Consider the following 19,340-nt stretch of genomic DNA (forward strand, 5'->3'; position numbering starts at 1 on the left):
TCCTCTTCTCCCCTTAAAACTTCGAAATTGTAAAGTACTACAGATAGCTTAGGTCTTAGTATCCTTGTTTGTGATGTGGCATTTCTCAACCATTGTGCTGTTAGTCCCACTGTTGTTAGTCCCACTGTTGGCTATCTGCCCAGTCTTGAAGACATAATTTTCAGCAATATAACCCTCACACATGGCTGATTCATTATTATGTAGATTTGGTTTTACTATTGGTCTAACTATGTCCCTTGAATCATAGCGTACAAAATTATCTCACTTTAAGTCAGGAGATGGGTTCTTGTCCCAACTTTGTCAATAATTTGCTTTATGACCTTGGCAAGTCACATAACCTTCGTTTTCTCTCCTGGGTTAACAATTATCAAGATAGAATCATAGAACATTAAAACCGGCAGGGACCTCAGAGTTTACAGGATATAATCCTTCTATTTCATGGAGAGTTGCGTGATTTACCCAAGAGCTTTCTAGAACAAGCACCCCGTCTTCAGCATCTCAAACCAGTGCTCTTTACATCAGGCTTTCTTTCAGTGTTGTTCTAAGAAACAAACGAAAAAAACAAAAAGTGAAAGCACTGAACACAAGTATAAAACCATTTACGAAAAGCCAGATAACGGTGTTAACCATTAGCCTTACTGTAGCCTGAAAGCTTACTTGAATAAATGTACCCCTTCTAAGTAAAAGACGACTTAAAATTTGGAAGTTCTTCAGGTATGTAAGGAAAAGTCAGAAAAATAAATTAATCGAGAAAAAAAATTAATGGTTGGCTTGCAGAACACTCTTGAAGGGAAAACAAAACTCCCACAAGAGTACTTATATACTCCTATAAATTCTTTCTGGTCTTTCCTTAGTTAGTGCAAGATGAACTTGGGTAAGAGGAGACTGCCTGTTTTTATACATTCCTGAAGGAATGGTGTGCATTAAGGGTTACTTGAAATCGAATTATTTGCCTCGCCTATACTACATATTACATCAGCTCTCTAATTTAGCGCCACTCCTTCTCTGGCCACTACCCAAAACAAGGTGCTGAAACCTGCGGAAACCACAGTCACCGCAAAAACTCCAAGTCCCATAATGCTCGAAGGGCAGTCTCTACCGCCTCTTCGCAAGAGCAGCGTTTTCGGTACTGGGAGTTGTAGTCATTCGGGGTGGTGGGGGGGTTGGGGGGGGGTGGGTGCTTCACTTCCAGGAAGTTGGGGGAAGGACGCGCCTCCGGAGAACTACATTTCCCAGGAGGCTAAGCGCGTCCTTCTCCGCCCCCGCCGGCGTCAGGCTCCACCTCTCCCGCTCCTCCCTCACTGGGCTGCGCCACTCACGCCTTCCTGTTAGTCCGAGCAGGGAGAAGTTCACTCAGATCAGCTGATCCTAACTGACAACAGGAGAGGAGGAAGCCCGGGAGGCAGCGAAGGAGGAGGGGGGTGGAGATGGAGAGGAGGATGGATCCACCGGTGCCCTGAGGAACAGCCCCCGCCTCCACCGGCGCCCCGGGGTCCCCCGACGCCTCCTCGCCGCAGCAGAGCTGCTTCGTGGTGGGGTTCCCGGGACGCCGCGGTCGGGGAGGGAAGGGCACGGCCCTGAGCCGGACGAGCGCTAGCCCTGGAGCTCCCTCTGCCCCCGGGAGGAAGGGGGGGGGGCGGGTGCGGCGGGGGTGGAGATGGGGGTGGGGTGGTATAAACAATGGATTCGGCTTTGGCCTCTGCCAGCGTGGGGGGGATTTGGGGGGACCTCCTTTGTTCTTAGACCTTGCTCCTGCCCCTCGGGTTGTGGTGGTGTTGTCCGGAAGGAAGGAAGGGTGAGGAATCCCCGGCTGGAGAGAGGCGTCGAGGTGGGAGGCCGAGTGGGTAGATTGTTTGCAGATTGTTTGCTTGGGTCTGGTGGGCGGAGAGGTATCTTTTTGAAGGTTGGTTTTATTTTTTTCTCAATTGTGACAAATTTTGATTTTTATTAACGTTGTGGGAGCTGGTTGGGCACTTCTGTGATTAGGGTGTAAATAAGGTCTCCTAGTCACTCCTTTCGCCTTCCTTGTTTATCTAAAAATAAGATAGATCGATTGATTACTGTATGGGAGGAGTGAATACCCGAAAGCAGGGCTTTACATTTCCTGGGAGCGTTAGTTTGGGTGTCGAGGCGAAGGGGAGTTAGGAATATGATTGTGACAAAAAGCCCCTTTTTTGCCCCAGTTATCTATCTATCTTTCTTTCTTTTTTTTTTTTTTAGTTATTTTAAAGTTGGGTTTTGAGTGACAAAGAGAAAAATTATTTGTTTTAACTCACTTCAGGCCTGGCTTTGCAGTGGACCATAGTGGAGGAATTCTGTCTCCTGTTGCTCCCTTTTTTTGCAGTTAGAGAAAAGGACAAAAGGAAGTACAATAATTGTTTTTAATTGTTTTTAAACATGGAATGGTGACACTTGTTTCCAGGTTTAGAGTCCTTAATAGGCCTCTGTCTAGAGTTGAAGCAATCCAGTCACAAGGTTAGTTGGATCTGCGCAGGACTTTGATGGAGCTAAAGTTTATTATTATTGTTTCTTTAGCTTTTTACAAGCGTCTTTCTCCACCTCTCCCAATTGTGGGGTGCAGGTAAGGGTGCAGAGGGTTGCCCCTCCAAGGACTATTTGCTTAGTGCTTTTGATTCTTAATTTAATAACTGAGGGAACAGAGAATTTCAGTCTGGGAAATAAAGCAACACAGTCTCTTAAATGCCTTGAGACTAGAGGTAGTGGTTGTTTTCAAAAGGAGCGGGCTTAACCATGATTTTGAGGAGAAATTTCTAGGCTCAGAATGAGCCAGTGTGATTTTTACAAGTGAGTGAGAATTCGCTTGGGAGTTTTGGCCTATTTAATCACAATCTTTTTTACTTTTTTTTAAGGTGCAGTTTTGTTTTTAGATGAGTGAAATCCTTTTCCTGCCTCTATTCTAGGTATCATCAGAAATACTAACTTGAGCTGGATAATATTGAAAAGTTCCTGACCACTCTCTTTCATTACCAAAACCTTGTGTCTGAGGCCCCATGCATGCGCCCACCTCAGTGAACCCATCAGATCTCTCTCAGATAGCCATAACAGATCCTCTCAAGTTAATTTTAACCACATATTTGCCTGCACTTTATGGAGGATGAAACTATCAAACCAAGTCAACGTTGCTGCTGATTCAGGAGTCTTGGCAGCAGGAAATTAAACATCCGAACATTTGTAAATGTGTGAAGAATTCTAATAAGACATCGATGTTTTTTTAAAAACATTTTTTTAAGGGTGTTCAGAACCCTGTGGAGTCTGTGCTCAGTCTTCGAACTCAACGCCTTTGTCTTCACTTCTGGGGAAAGCCCAGGTACAGTTACATGGTAGGTGCTTTCCTTCCCGGTCTGAATATGAGTGCGCAGACTTCCCCAGCAGAGAAGGGCCTGAACCCTGGGCTGTTGTGCCAGGAGAGTTACACCTGCAGCGGGACTGACGAAGCCGTCTTCGAGTGTGACGAGTGCTGCAGCCTGCAGTGTCTCCGCTGCGAGGAGGAGCTCCATCGGCAGGAGCGCCTGAGAAACCATGAGCGGATCAGACTCAAAGCTGGCCACGTCCCTTACTGCGACCCCTGCAAGGGCCCCAGTGGGCATTCTCCAGGTATGAAGCAGAGGGCAGTCGTGAGGTGCCAGACCTGTAAAATCAACTTGTGTCTGGAGTGCCAGAAGAGGACTCATTCTGGGGGTAACAAAAGGAGGCACCCCGTTACTGTGTACCATGTGGCTAAGGTCCAGGAGTTGCTGGAGGAAGAAGGGATGGATGAGGACACCAAGAGGAAGAAGATGACTGAGAAGGTTGTGAGTTTCCTCCTAGTAGATGAGAATGAAGAAATTCAGGTAAGCGCTCAGTGGTAGTAGGATTCATGTGGTGGCGGAACAGATCTGATGTTGGCAGCTGGCTCTCAGGGGAGGTCCAGGAGGAGCTCGCATTTTAATCAGTAAGAGGCAAGACCCCGGAAAGCTTAAATCTGCATGGAGTCAGATTTAGTTTCTTACCAACTGCATGACCTTGGGCTGAATTACTTTACCTCTCTGAGCCTTAGTTTTCTCATTTATAAACTGGGGACAGTGCCTAGTTCATTGGGTTGTAGTGAGGATGAAATGACACAGTGTTTGTAAAGCCTCTTACCTAATAAATGCTCAGTGTGTGGTAGCTGTCATTATTACTTTTAGGATTATTATCAGGAAGAACTGATTTAGAACCGTTTTCTCAATGAGAGCACTTTGGCAAGTTGTGAATACATGTGAATGAGGAGGGACTGTGTGTGTGCAGGGAAAGAAACACTGACTTCTGGTGGGTCCGATAGGAGTGCAAAGCTGTAAGTTGTCACCCTGCTAACTCCATTTAGAGACAGGTGTTTGAAAAGTGGCTTTTCGTAAGGGTAGTATCCTCTCCAGATGACGTCTTATTTTCATGTATTGGCTTCTGATCAATAGAAGCCAGTAAGGGCATCTGGGATTACAGAAGGACTGGAGAATATTTGATTTGATTCTGAGCTGGGGAGAGGGTGGCGTCTGATAGGAGCAAGTTGGGGAGATGGAAGTGTGTGACAGGGGCGATTGGGAAAGGGGTAGTAGAATGTTTATACTTTCCAGTGAAGGTAGTACAATTATCATGTCTATACTTCCAAATGAAGACTGCTTCATTTCACATCCTGGCTTCACTCACTGGCTGTATAACCAAGGGCAAGTTATTTAAACTCCATGCCTCAATTTCACTTCTACATCGCAGCAGTAGTTGAGAGGATTCAGAGAAATTAGGAATAGAAATGGAAAGGCCCTTATCACAGGGCCTGGCACGTGGAGTCCAGCACCACTTTGTTGTGTTTGTCAGTATCAGGGAGTGTTTGTGGTACATTCAGTACTTTTAGCTGTGATGACTCCTCAAGTCTCCAGATTGGAGGAGTACCTTTGTAAGTTACCGCTTGAAAACTTTCTAATTACCCAGTGAGTATTTTTCATCTTTTTCCGCCTTAGGTAAGGTTATGGAAATGAATTACGTCATGATTTCTGTGTACGTCTATTGTCAGCTAAATACTTTGCTAACACAGGCTTTTCTTGCTTGGTTGAGAGGAACTAACAGAGTTATGGAAGAGTGAGCCAGATCCCATTCTGCCTCCCTTGCTAGCAATAGTGTCTCCTCGATGGATTCTGCTCTAATTGGGTGACAGTGTGCACTAAACGTTTTACAAATGGAACACTTGGATTTGGATGACTCCTGTTGGTTTTGCCACCAGTTCTCTTTAATGTCAGCCTTTGGAAAGCCATACTTCGAATTGTTGTCACTTTTGTAAAATGAGAGGAAGATTTGGGATGAACCAGTGGATATTGTGTCAGCACCAAAAAGAGTATTTTTTGAGGGGAGGAGGATGTATTTTCTTTTTTCTTTTTGTAGCACTGATACATATTTCTTAGCAGAGAATTAAGAAAATATAAGGAAGTGTACTGAAGCAGACAAATCCATCTTTTTTTCTTGTAGTGTGTAATGTGTATATAATTAGGTTGTTTTGTAAAGATTTCTCCCTTCATAAACATTGGCCACTTCCCCGGAAGTAACAGTTTATTAATTGTAAGAAGCACTGGTTGGGACTAATGGATGGGACAAGAATTTTAGGTGGTGACTTGTTCTCATAGGGTCATGGTGGAAGAGTACTTGGAGAAAATATCTAGTTCACTTTTCTAATGTGAATGTCTAAAACAATTAGAGAGATGATTGTCTGATATAAATCTAGATGATGAATTCAGCTAAATTGTAGACTCCTGGAGAGCAGGACCATGTCTTGTGCCCTGGATCACGGACAATGGTGGGCATGCTGTCGGCGCATAAATACTTGATTGGCGATGTCACATCTCAACCTCAGCTTTTTAGAAATGAATATCACACACATACTTAGTAAAAAACAAAACAAAACTAAACTCATTTGAAAGGGCATACAATGACAAGTTTCCCTCCTGCTCCATACCCTTAGTCTCTTTCGTTAGAACAATCACTATTAACAGTTAACTACATGCACTTCTAGTTTTTTTCACGTATATTTACGAACATATGTATGTATCCTTTTAATTTTTCAACAAAAAGGGAATCTGATATACTTACTGTTCTGTCCTTGGCTGTTTTTCACTGAAGGATACATCTTGTAGAACTTTCCTTATCAGCACATTGAGGTCTACCTCATTATTTAAAGGCTGCCTAGTACTCTGTTGAATGGTTTTTCTATAATTTTAGCTTATTAAGGGATATTTGAGTTATTACAACGAAGGATGTGTTGAATATCCTATAAATCTATTTAGAAATGGAATCTTTTTGTCAAATGATGTGTACATTTTAAATTTAGATTGATATTACCAAATTCCTGAACCTTATTTTCTTAGCTTCTGCAGTACTTCTCTGCGTCTCCCCTGGGTTCTGGTCTTGGCTCATGATAGTTGAAATTTAAAGAGCTCTTACTGTGGTGCTTGGCACTGTTCTTAGCATTTGAGCTCATTGAGTCCTGATGAGAACTCTGTGTATTAGTTTCTTACTGTTGCTGTAACAAATTACCACAAATTTAGTGGCTTAAAGCAACACAAGTTTATTCTCTCATTGGTTGGAGGTCAGAAGTCCTAAAATGGACCCGATAGGGCTGTGTTCCTTCTGGAAGCTCTAGGGAAGAATGTGTTTCCTTATCTTTCTAGCTTCAAGAGGCCTCCCGTGTACTTTGGCTTGTGGCCCCATCATCCAGCTTCAAAGCTAGTAGTGTTCACATCTTCCAATCCCTTTCTCTCTCTTTTTTCTTCTGTTGTCACTTGTCTCTCTGTGGCCCTTCTGCCTCCCTCTCACAGGGGTCTTTGTGGTTACATTGGATCCACTTGGATAATCCAGCATAATCTCCCCACCTCAAGGTCCTTAATTCAGTCACATCTGCAGAGCCTTTTTGCCCCATGAAGTGACATATTCACAGGTTCTGGGCATTAGGATGTGGACATCTTCGGGGGTGGGGGGCAGTTTCAGCCTACCACACCCTATGAAGTAAGTTGTATGTCTTAGTCAGTTGGGCTACTGTGACAGAAGAGCATAGATGAGGTGGCTTAGAAACAACAGAAGTCTATTTCTCACAGTTCTAGAGGCTGGGAAGTTCAAAATCATGGCACTGACAGATTCAGTGTCTGATGAGGGCTTGGTTCATGACAGCTGTCTTCTCACCGTGTCCTCACATTGCAGAAAGAAGCTCTCTGAGGTCTCGTTCATAAGGGCACTAATCCTATTCATAAGGGTTCTACCCTCATGACATAATCACCTCTCACAGGCCTTACCTCCTAATGCCATCACCTTGGGGGTTAGATTTCAGCATATGCATTTCAGGGGGGATACAAGCATTTCGTATATAGCATTGTATTTTCTAGACGAGGACACTGAAGCACAGAGAGATGAAGTGACTTGCCAAGATCAAGTTACGATTAGTGGCAGAGGATTTGCGATCTAAGATCCTTGCTCTATGATACTGCTGTTCTGTCTCACCAAGTCACTTAAACTTTCTAATCAAACTTCATTCTGGTCAATAGCATCAGCTCACCAATTCCTCATGGCTGCTGTGAGAATCAAATGAAACATAGCTCTATATAAATGCAAGACGTTACCATTGAAGAACTCCTTCCTCGTAGCAGTGAAGATTCCATGATTTAGGCCCCAACTTTGCTTTTCTTTTCATGTTTCTAGGCATTTGTGGGTTTTGATCATTTTCAGTTTAGTACATAGGGATTATTTTAGTAGCTTGTAGGCTGTTATTCTTATGTGTGGTTCCCTCAAATTCTCTGGCCTAGAGTCTCCTAAGATTTGTTGTTTGTGATTTGAGTATTATTTAGTTTATTTTGGAAAACCTAAAAGGACAAAAAGCTTCCTTTTGGTGGTGACAATTTTATCATTACCTTGTTACCATTTGAGTGTATACTAGAATGGCAAATTTGAGGAGAGATTGATTTTTGGTCTCAGAAGCAGGAACTCATCGGTGGCTTTTAAATGGACACTTCTGGCCTACTAGCCAAAGACATTCATTCATTCATCACATTTACTGAGTATATATTCTGGTGCCAGGCATTTTCTAGGCTCCAGGAAAGCAGAGTTCACACATGTCAAACATATAAAAAGGTGGTTCAGATGTATAATCAAGGAAGAGTGACTGGGAAGCCACTTTTGCCGGATAGTTAGGGAAGGTTTCATTGTAAAGGTGACTTTTAAGCAAAGACCTGATGGTTAATACTACCTGGGGAAATAGACCTCCAGGCAGAGGGGAATGAGAACAGAAAGCAGGTGGGATGGCATATTTGAGTAAAGAAAGAGTGCCTGTGTGGCTGGAGTGAGCTGGCAGAGAGTGGTGAGGATAGAGGTGCAGAGGTAAGTGGGTGCCAGATCCTGTGGGGCCTTGTAGGCCAGGGAAATAAGTGTGGATTTTAAGTGTAATGGGAAGCACCAGACTGCTTTATGCTAGAAGGTCACAGGAGCTGGTGTGAAGACTAGATTGTAGTGACTGTGGGAGGGCAAGAGGGAAAGCAGGGAAACCACTTAGGAGGCTATTGAAGATGCTGAGGGGAGAGGTGGCTTCAATTTGGTGCGATCAGTGACATGGTGAGATGGAAAGACATTGATGAATTTGGGACAAAGTTTGGATGTAAAACGGGAATGCTGATATATTGGGTGGAGGGGTGAGGGAATGAGAGAACTCAGTGGTGACTCTTAGGCATTTGGTTTGTGCAAATAACACCTGCTTAATACCCCAGGTTTTATTGACGTAAATTGATAAAACTTTAAGAACTCAATTCACACAATAAAGAGAGTTAAAATAATCTCATTTGGTATTGTCTAACACAGTAGTTCTCAACCAGGAGAGGTTTTGCTCCCACAGGGGGCATTGGGCAATGTTTGGAGACATCTCTGGTTGTCACAGCTGGGGCATGGGGGTTATGTGCTACCGGCTAGTGGATAGAGGCCAGGATGCTGCTAAATATCTTAAAAGGCATAGGGCAACCCCCACATGAAGAATTATTTGGTACAAAATGTCAAGAGTGCTGAGATTGAGAAAACTCATCTAAGAGATGAAGGTTCGATGTGATAGGAGATCTGGACTCCAGTGAAGTGGAAAACATTTAACCAATACGCCACTTTTTCCTCCCTCTTTTCGTTCTGTTCGTTCCTCAGAAGTAATTTAACTTCTGAAATCAGTATTCTCTTTTGGCATACTTTGTAACCTTTCTAGTGAAATGGTTAGACTTTCTGTGTTGTATTCATTGATTTTTCTAGACCTTAGTGGAACTGTACTTGGAAAACCAAATGACTCATGGACCCATTATTTAGAGCCGCAATAAGTAAATGATCCACACTGACAAGTCATCTATAATCTCTTGAAGTTAGAGAGGACACCCTTAGCAAATAACTCAAAGGTTAGAAAAATAAAGTTCTAACAATTAGAGTTCTTAGTGGAGGTAGGGGGTAGTATTTTCCTATCTGTTGAGTCTTGTGAGGGATTCAGACATCTTGTCTTAGCAGAATATTTCTAGTCACAGAGAAAAGGTGAAAAAAATCATATATATGTATATAATAAAATTATATGTCTATATATAAGTTTAATATATATATAAATATTTAAACCCCATACAAGTTTTTCTTTCACAACCACTTTATTCTCCACTGTCTCTTTTCTACAAACCTCCTATAACTTCTCTCTTTCCAAGAGAACAGAGCAGCACACTGGCAAGCAATTGCCCCTATTTCATCTTCATGCTGACTGACCCCTGATGGTCGCAGATCTGCAGAGCTTTTTTTTTTTTTTTTAAATTAATTAATTAATTAATTAATTTTTGGCTGTGTTGGGTCTTCGTTTCTGTGCGAGGGCTTTCTCTAGTTGCGGCGAGCGGGGGCCACTCTTCATCGCAGTGCGCGGGCCTCTCACTATCGTGGCCTCTCTTGTTGCGGAGCACAGGCTCCGGATGCGCAGGCTCAGTAGTTGTGGCTCACGGACCCAGTTGCTCCGCGGCATGTGGGATCTTCCCAGACCAGGGCTCGAACCCGTGTCCCCTGCATTGGCAGGTGGATTCTTAACCACTGCACCACCAGGAAAGCCCCAAATCTGCAGAGCTTTTCATGCCAAAAGACTCCTGAAGTTAAATCCCTCCTGCTGAACATGCAGGGTGATAGGGAAGCCCAGTGACCCAGGAGTGGTCAATGAGAAGCTAAGAAAGTGTGCCCTGGGGCAGGCCTCCTGGACTCAGAAATAGACAGCCTTGGGCCCTGTCTGAAAGGGAAGGCCAAGGTGAGTCTTCAAGTCCTTCCTTCAGTGAAGTCGGTGGTGGACCTCATCTCACTGAAACCGTTCCTTTAAGAAGACCCATCACGTTGTTTGGCTGCTTCACTTGTTTACAGTCCCAGAATAGTGTGGCTCAAAATACTGGGACTTGGCTTTTTTTTTTTTTTTTTTAATTGGCTAAAAGAGACATTATTCTAGTGGGATTCAGGAATGGAAAAGAGCAGAGAATGTTTTGTACTGTATGAGAATCCTTGACCACAAACTGCCTGTGCTGGTCTGCCCTATTTCTATGCTTCTTCTGTCTTAGACTCCCCTGTGGGTGACCCCTTGGCCTTGTCTTCCGCTTCCTGGTCTAGGGCACCTTTATGGGGCTTGCTCTTTCCAGGATCTCTGTTTCAGACAGACTGGCAGAAACCCCTCAGGACTTAATTGGTCAATAGGTCAGGAACCTGGGGATCATAATCTTATAAATTGTGGAACTTCCCCATTTTTCTCTTTGAATGGTCAAACTTTTATAATGTAAGGACTAATTTTGGTGCTGTGGCTGGTTAGCCCTTTGGCAAATTCTGGTCAGAACACAAATATATTTACGGTCAGTTATTAGGTGCCATATTAGAAAATGTAACAAAAAAAAAATTCCTGTAGATCTGCTTAGGAGCTGTCTGTCAAAATAATAAGCAGTAATTGGTAGAACAGCAAAGGCTCCCTCCACCTCCCCCACCTTTTACTCATAGAAACTCAAGTAAAAGCCCTTTTGTTTAGTAATCGTAGTAAGGGGAGGGCATTGTATGTATTACTGGGAAACCAGGGTTGAGGATGACTCAGACAAACAGGATGATGAAAGAGCCCCCATTATATGCTCTGGTTTCTGCTCAGCATCTTCTGAGCTCTCTCAGCCTTGGGCTCATTCAGTTGTAACGGGCTCCTGGCATTTAACCTGGGAGGCTATTCTGTTTAGTCCAGGGCTGTTTAAAATTTGACGCATACAAGCCATCAAAACCACTGTGAGTCAGCTTTTCAGGGAACCTATCTTTAACTATTTCAAGTTACCTCCAGTTTGTGTGATTCTGATTTTTTTTGGTCTGTCAGTTCCTTGAAGTGATTGATTTTTTCCTGTAATTCAGCAAACATTTGGCTTTTTGAGTCAGGGTTAATATAAAAGGCAGATTTCTTATTAAGTTGACAGTGTTTGTTTTCCCTGTGGATGCATCTCCTGGCTGTACCGCTCTTGAGTTTATCCTGCAGATTGTGTCACATGGAAGCCTTCTGATGCCTGGCTGGACTTTTCAGGGGAGTCCTGCCTGCTTTGGGAAGAGCTCCCAAGATATTATCTCTGGCTGAGGTTAGAACTGCTAAATGTATTGAGCACATTTGATCAGTGAGGGGCAACCAGAGGAAAGCTAATGGGCGAGACCACAAAGGAGGGAAAGAAAACAAGGATGTAGAAAGTTCCAGGCAAGAAGAATTGGAAACACCTATGGGAAGGGACACAGAGGAACTTTTGGAGGCAGGAAAGGGTGGATGTTTCCCTGGAGGATGTTTTGTTCATTTTGCCCCTCTTTTCAATGGCTTTTGGCCGGTAATTAAGAGGCTCTCTTTGACCAGTTTGTGAGGTTAGCTTGGTGGTGGCTGGAGTCCTTGGGCAGAGAAGTATGTATACCCACCATACGTAAGCACCTGACCTCTGGCTTGACTTCACTGGAGGATGATCTGTTTTCTGGTAGCTTCTGGAATTTTTTTTCCTCCTTCCTGATTTTCTTCTACTTGTTGACTGGATTATTGCTGTCTTTCCCAGGGAATTTGACTCTAGATGTTAGAGTACTGTAAGAGAACAGACAGAGCCTGATTCTGGCATGTAGACACAGACACCCCAAGTTCAAGTTAAGAGAGAACATAATCCCGAGCAATTCAGCAGTCATAGAGTATTCTAGAAATTCCTCTGCTTCTCAGCCCATTCTCCTGCCTGGCGAATACATGGCTAAACTACATGGCTAAACTGTTTTCCATAATCTCTCATAACCTTTTCTTTCAAAGAGCTTAATTCAGTTTACATGTATCATTCAACAGCAGTCATAAACATTTATTGAGTGTCAATTATATGCTTTATTAGTTTGAGTAATCTCTGTGAAAAATATTTTAAAATGAAAATTCAGCGGTTAAGCAAGACTGGGGAGGGATGGCAGAGGCCTTCATTCCTGGGAAAGCCCCACTGTCTTTTGCACTTGTCTCTGAGTAGAGGCTGTTTGAGAATCCCGTAATTCTTTCTGCACACCCTTTCTGGTCCTTGTGGCCAGTAATTTGTTCCATTGTGTGGATAAACTGTGATACCTTCACTCACTTGTCGATGGACATTTTGTATACCATATATGTTGTTTGATTATTGTCTTTCTTTTCTCCATTACAATGTAAGCTTTATGAGGACAGTGATTTTTTTTTTATTGGTGTATAATTCATGTAACATAAAATTAACCATTTTAAAGAGAACAGTTCATTGGTATTTGGTATATTCACAATGTTGTGCAGCTACCACCTCTGTCTAGTTCTAAAGCATTTTCATCATCCCAAAAGAAAACCCTGTACCTGTTAAGCAGTCCATCCCAGAGGGCAGTGGTGTTTTTTTTTTTTTTTGTCTTTTTTATACGTTTATTATTTTCCAATTATAAAAATAACATAGACTTATCATGTTAAAATACTGAAAATACAGAACTACAGAAAAGTATACAATTTTATCTTAATTTTACAATAAAAGAAAGCCACTAGTATCTCAGTCCTTTTTAAGGTTGCATTTACTTTTTTCAAAAATAGTTTTATTGAGATATAATTCACATACCATACGATTCACCCGTTTGAAGTGTACAGTTTAGTGGCTTTTAGTATATTCACAGATCTATGCACCCATCATCACAGTCAATTTTAGAACATTTTCATCAGGCAGTGATTGTTTTCCTCTTCTGTTCATCCTCATCTAGAACAGTATTTGGCATATGGTAGGTACTCAAATAATATTTGTCGAATGAATAAAATGCATTAATGAGAATAAATCAGTTTAATCATTATTCAGCAAACATTTAATGAGTGCCTACGATGTGCTGACAACTGAGGGAGATAGAAAGTGGCACTAAGACACTGAACTCGCCCTTGAGGAGAGGCCAGTCGAGCGGTAATAGAGAATAAATACATAGGGAATTCCCTGGCGGTCCAGTTGTTAAGACTTGGGCTTCCACTGCCATTGACCCCAGTTTGATCCCTGGTCAGGGAACTGAGATCCCACAAGCTGCTCGGTGAGCAACAACAACCACAACAACCAAATACATAGACGTAAGGTGGGGCTTCCCTGGTGGTGCAGTGGTTAGGAGTCCGCCTGCCAATGCAGGGGACATGGGTTCCAGCCCTGGTCCGGGAAGATCCCACATGCCACAGAGCAACTAAGCCCGTGTGCCACAACTACTGAGCCCATGCGCCACAACTACTGAGCCAGCGTTCTAGAGCCCGCGAGCCACAAATACTGAAGCCCACGCGCCTAGAGCCCGTGCTCCGCAACAAGAGAAGCCACCGCAATGAGAAGCCTGCGCACCACAACGGAGAGTAGCGCCCGCTTGCCACAACTAGAGAAAGCCCGCACAGAGCAATGAAGACCCAACACAGCCAAAAATAAAGTAAATAAAATAAATAAATTTAAAAAAAAAAAGAAAGAAGGTGGATGACCTCAGAGCAGTATAGAGAGGCCATTATGGAAATTCAGAGGAGGGTGATGTTGCTGGAGTGGTTACTGTTGTTATTTAAATAGTTATATGCTATACTGTTACTTCACCAGGGCTCCACTATCACATTCCATGTAGAACAGAAAGCAGGCCCCTTTCAGTGTCCACCTCAGACATCAAAGATCTCCTTATAAAGCTGTGTCATCTATTAAGATCTTCGACATAAACTGTGAGAAAGGCACTTTAGGGAGTCTCTAGTGTACTAATAATTCTTGGAATCATGTGACCTCATTGTTACGAAGACTGAATGCTTTCTTATGCATAATATATGTATTATGCAATCTTATAACAGCTTTTCTTCTAAAATTTATTTTTGGTTGCACTGGGTCTTCATTGCTGCGTGTGGGCTTTCTCTAGTTGCGGCGAGCACGGGCTACTCTTTGTTGTAGTGCGCGGGTTTCTCATTGTGGTGGCTTCTCTTGTTGCGGAGCACGGGCTCTAGGTGCGTGGGCTTCAGTAGTTGTGGCTCGCAGGCTCTAGAGCACAGGCTCAGTAGTTGTGGCGCATGGGCTTAGTTGCTCTGCGGCACGTGGGATCCTCCTGGAGCAGGGCTCAAACCCGTGTCGCCTGCATTGGCAGGCGGATTCTTAACCACTGCGCCACCAGGGAAGTCCTAACAGCTTTTTTTTTAAAATTGAAAATATACATCCTTTTGAGGGAGGGAGTGGTATGTGTTGAGTAAGTTTCTTCCTTTGTCCCATTATCCCTGATTCTTTAATGAGGCATTTATTGGAAACCTTCCTTCAGGAGGGTTTTTGTTTGGGATAGATAATGGAATGAAATTCTGCGGTGGTGGTGATGAGTGTGGCCTAGAGGCATACTAGGGCAACTGCAGCAGTAATGTCAGTCAGCGCTTCTCTCACATTTACTGCATGTTTCCACTGTGCTGAGTGCCTGATGTGCATTAACTCACTTAATCCTCACGGTGACCCTGTAAAGTAGATTGCGTTGTTATCCTCATTTCACAGGAGAGAAAACAGAGGCCCAGAGAAGTTAAGTAACTTCTTTATTCTAAAGTCAGTGAGTGGTCGAGGCAGATTGGACCCTTAATTGTAACACTACGCTGTTCCCTTCCCCAGAGAGAATATAGCATTTAGACATTCTGTGCTGTGTCCATTCATTCATTTAACAAATAAGTGTAGATCTCCTGTTACGTGTCAGGCTCTGTGCTAAGGCTACAGTGGTAGCCTAACAACATGGCCCAGACCCTTGCCAGCCTGGAGTACATTCTAGTGGGAAGCTTGGAACCAGGAATAATGGGAAAATGTTATCAGAGATGGTGGGTGAGGAATGGAGGCTGTGAGCAAGGGTTGAGTAAATTGTCCGTAGTGTGATCCAGGTAGAGGTGGATCTGAACCTAGCTCTTTCTTTTTTTTTTTTTTAACATCTTTATTGGAGTATAATTGCTTTACAATGTTGTGTTAGTTTCTGCTGTACAACAAAGTGAATCAGCTATATGTATAAATATATCCCCATATTCCCTCCCTCTTGAGCCTCCCTTCCACCCTCCCTATCCCGCCCCTCTAGGTGGTCACAAAGCACTGAGCTGATCTCCCTGTGCCGTGCAGCTGCTTCCCACTAGCTGTCTATTTTACATTTGGTAGTGTATACATGTCCATGCCACTCTCTCACTTCGTCCCAGCCTCCCCTTCTCCCCTGTGTCCTCAAGTCTGTGCTCTACGTCTGCGTCTTTATTCCTGCTGTGTCACTAGGTTCATCAGTACCATTTTTCTAGATTCCATATATATGCATTAGCATATGGTATTTGTTTTTCTCTTTCTGACTTACTTTACTCTGTATGACAGACTCTAGGTCCATCCATCTCATTACAAATAACTCAATTCTCAATTTTGTTCCTTTTTATGGCTGAGTAATATTCCATTGTATATATGTGCCACATCTTCTTTATCCATTCATCTGTCGATGGACATTTAGGTTGCTTCCATGTCCTGGCTGTTGTAAATAGTGCTGCAGTGAACACTGTGGTACATGTATCTTTTTGAATTACGGTTTTCTCAGGGTGTATGCCCAGTAGTGAGATTGCTGGGTCATATGGTAGTTCTATTTTTAGTTTTTTAAGGTACCTCCATACTGTTTTCCATAGTGGCTGTATCAATTTACATTCCCAACAACAGTGCAGGAGGGTTCCCTTTTCTCCATACCCTCTCCAGCATTTATTGTTTCTAGAGTTTTTGATGATGGCCTAGCTCTTTCTTTTTAAAAAATTAAAAAAATTTTTCCATTGTGGTTTATCATAGGATATTGAATATAGTTCCCTGTGCTCAGCTCTCGTCTTCTGTCTAGCCTGGTGTTGTTACTGCTAGGTCCTAGAGCCTTTACCAGAGCTTGTGTCTGTTTTTATAGCTGGCCAGATATGGGTATGCTATGCCACTTAAAAGGGGGCCTCCATCTTCCATCTGGAAGCTCCTTGGAAGAGTCCCTTGAGGATGACGTGGATCTTGAGGGTGACTTGGTATTTCCAGTCTGTCCTCAGAATTCAGCATGGCTTTGGAAAGCTTTTCATGGAGATATAAATGGAGAGCTGAACTGGGTGGGTTGGGTGAAGTCAAAGAAACTGACCATGGTGCTAAAAATGATCCTTTTAAAAAAATTTATTTTGTGGGTCATCTCTACACAGAAACATTTCTCTTTCCTGCTAGAGGAGGAGGGGAGCTGCAGGCAGCGCTGTGAGGTTATGTGTCAGAAGCACCACTGGTAGTTAGAAGACATGGGAGGAGAATTCCTGACCTCTCAAGTAATGGAACTCTTTGGGGACACTGGAGTGGAAGAAAGTGATCTTTGCCCTTATCAAATGTGCTCCATGTGTTTGCGAGGCCAATCTTGTGACTTCAGCAGTCTTAAGAAAACATTTGATTGAGAAACAGTTGTTTTAACATGAAACTCTATTGACACATACATGGATAAACACAAAAATATACACTCCTTTGAGGATAGAATGAAAGGTAATTTTCTGAACTAGTTGGGTTGGGGGAAACAGGCTTACTAGAACTTTCTGGCAATAGGAGTTTGCTATTGGAATGGAACCTCCTTTGGTTTTGGACTCTAAAAATGGAGTGGCTACTGATCTGTATGACACTGTTTAAGTAAAATTCTGCCTGAAAATTAGGCCATGGGCTTAAATCATTGGCTGGAGTTTGAGTTCCCTCACCTTCCGCGTCTCCTTTCCTTCCCACAGAAGGAGGAAAATGTTACCTAAATTCTATACTTGTGCTGGTCTAACATCATTAGGTCAGTGCCAGACACTAGATGAAGCTCGATACATGTCTGTTGATTTGCGGACTGAAAAAAAACCACACAACCTAAAAGCTGAGAATTATGTTTTACTCCGTGACCTTACTGAGGACTGTAGCCTGGGCTACAGCCTCTTAGATGGCTCTGAGGAACTGTTTCATAGGGGTTAAGGGAGGAGCCAGGATATATGGGAGTTTTTGCTGGGAAAAAACCCCCCAAAACCTTGTCGTCCAACATCAGAAGATAACTGCTAATCACAAAGAACAGACACCTCAAGTTAATGATTTCAGTGCTTTTCTGTGTGTGGGAACATGCAAGAGTCTGGGCTCACTGAAATTATTCCTTTGATATACATCTTCACTATCTAGGGTCAGTATCCTGTTTTTCTCCATCCTGAATCCCCCTCAGGGTGAACCATGGGGGGAGGGATGGGGTGGCTGCAGTGACTGATGGCTTGATGGGGGCAACATTCGTTGTTTACCAGAATGGCAGGCAGCATTCTTTGTTTACCGGAATGGCAGGCAACTTTTTTTTTTTTTTTTTTTGTGTACAGATTAAATGAAGTAATCAAGTTTTAGTTTTCTTCTGGAATAGTGGTCCCAGTTCTGATAAGATCGAGAATGTGTTTTGGTTTCTTTGGGTTCTGTCTCTTTCTCTGAACTCAGGCAAAAACGGAATGAAAGCAGAATAACCCACAGACCATCACATAAAAGTAATTAGTGGGAACTGAACTTTGGGAATAATTCATTAATTTAGATTAATTTTAGAATCTCAATGGAGAGATATAAGATCATCTTCGTTGGCTCAGGGGTGGGATTTATCATGAGCCTTAGGTTGTGGTGGGGAGCAGCCACGCTTCCCTTAGCCCTTTCCATTACTTTGGGGAAGGAGCTGATTTTTGCCCTCAGGTAAGGGAACACCATAAAAATTTAGAGGACTGTCTGATTGTCATTGGTACAGATCAGATCCTTTTCACCCAGAGAGACCAGAACTGAAAGGACCTCAGTGCGGAGCTTCTTTCCTTTGGAGTGTTTGCCAGTGTCTTTGGAGTTTAACTTTTAGTCTCTGTGCTCTGTTGAACTTTTTTCCTTCCAAGGCTTTTTACTTCAGTTTCTACCCCATCTCTTGCTTTTCCCTTCCCAGGCCGCCTCAGAACAAAGCCCATGTGCTCATTCTTCTTGGAATAATTCTCTGATGGCTAAGACGGAATTTCTTTTTTTTAAAATTTATTTATTTATTTTTGGCTGTGTTGGGTCTTCGTTGCTGCTCACAGTCTTTCTCTAGTTGAGGTGAGCGGGGGCTACTCTCCGTTGCGGTGCACGGGCTTCTCATTGCGGTGACTTCCCTTGTTGCGGGGCACGGGCTTCAGTAGTTGTGGCATACAGGCTCAGTAGTTGTGGCACGCAGGCTCTAGAGCGCAGGCTCAGTAGTTGTGGTGCATGGGCTTAGTTGCTCCGTGGCATGTGGGATCTTCCCGGACCAGGGGTTGAACCCGTGTTCCCTGCATTGGCAGATAGATTCTTAACCACTGTACCACCAGGGAAGTCCCTAAGAAGGAATTTCTTGAGGGAGACTGTCATCATTCCCATTGCCTGCTTGGGGCAGAGGTTGGCTTTGCACTGCTGTAAACTGCTTTGAACTCTGAATTGGAACAGTGGAGATGATCGAGTACTGTTACATTTCATTTTAGAAACTCTCCTTGGAACTCTACGCAAAGTGAAAAGCTTTGTGGGTGAGACAGTGATAGAGAGAGGGGTGTACTGTTTGGTTTCTTCAAGATGGATGTGATATTAGATAGTACCTTGACTAAGAGTCAGCTATAACGTCAGTATTAATAATACTATGTTGCTTTGCTTAGCGGGAGTGGAAAGGAGTTATCAGGAGCAAGCAGTGAGATCTTTCATTTTCAGATAGAATCAGTTTAGATCTCACCACATTGGCTACTTTAGTCCCTGGATGAGCAACTTCAGAGCCACAAGCAGGCCCGAGCCCCGCTGCTGGTGCCGCTGCCGTGCCTCTGGAGGCTTTCCCAGTGG

General features: G+C 43.3%; 1 protein-coding gene across 2 annotated transcripts in view; it reads left to right on the forward strand.

Annotated features, from left to right (window-relative positions):
• The first annotated feature begins 1,340 nt into the window (after positions 1–1,340).
• The window catches only part of ZFYVE1 (zinc finger FYVE-type containing 1), a 49,293-nt gene continuing 31,293 nt past the window's right edge, over positions 1,341–19,340 (forward strand). The window contains exons 1-2 of one of the 2 annotated variants that reach the window (XM_068543312.1): positions 1,341–1,532; positions 2,922–3,851. In XM_068543312.1, coding sequence (XP_068399413.1) covers positions 3,339–3,851 — 513 coding nt within the window. In that variant the 5' untranslated portion in view covers positions 1,341–1,532; positions 2,922–3,338. Of the gene's footprint in view, positions 1,533–1,804; positions 1,829–2,921; positions 3,852–19,340 lie in introns of those variants that run through there. The other variant, XM_068543322.1, reaches the window with a different exon arrangement.

Source organism: Eschrichtius robustus, chromosome 1, assembly GCF_028021215.1.
Source record: "Eschrichtius robustus isolate mEscRob2 chromosome 1, mEscRob2.pri, whole genome shotgun sequence".
NCBI classification, from domain to species: Eukaryota; Metazoa; Chordata; class Mammalia; order Artiodactyla; family Eschrichtiidae; genus Eschrichtius; species Eschrichtius robustus.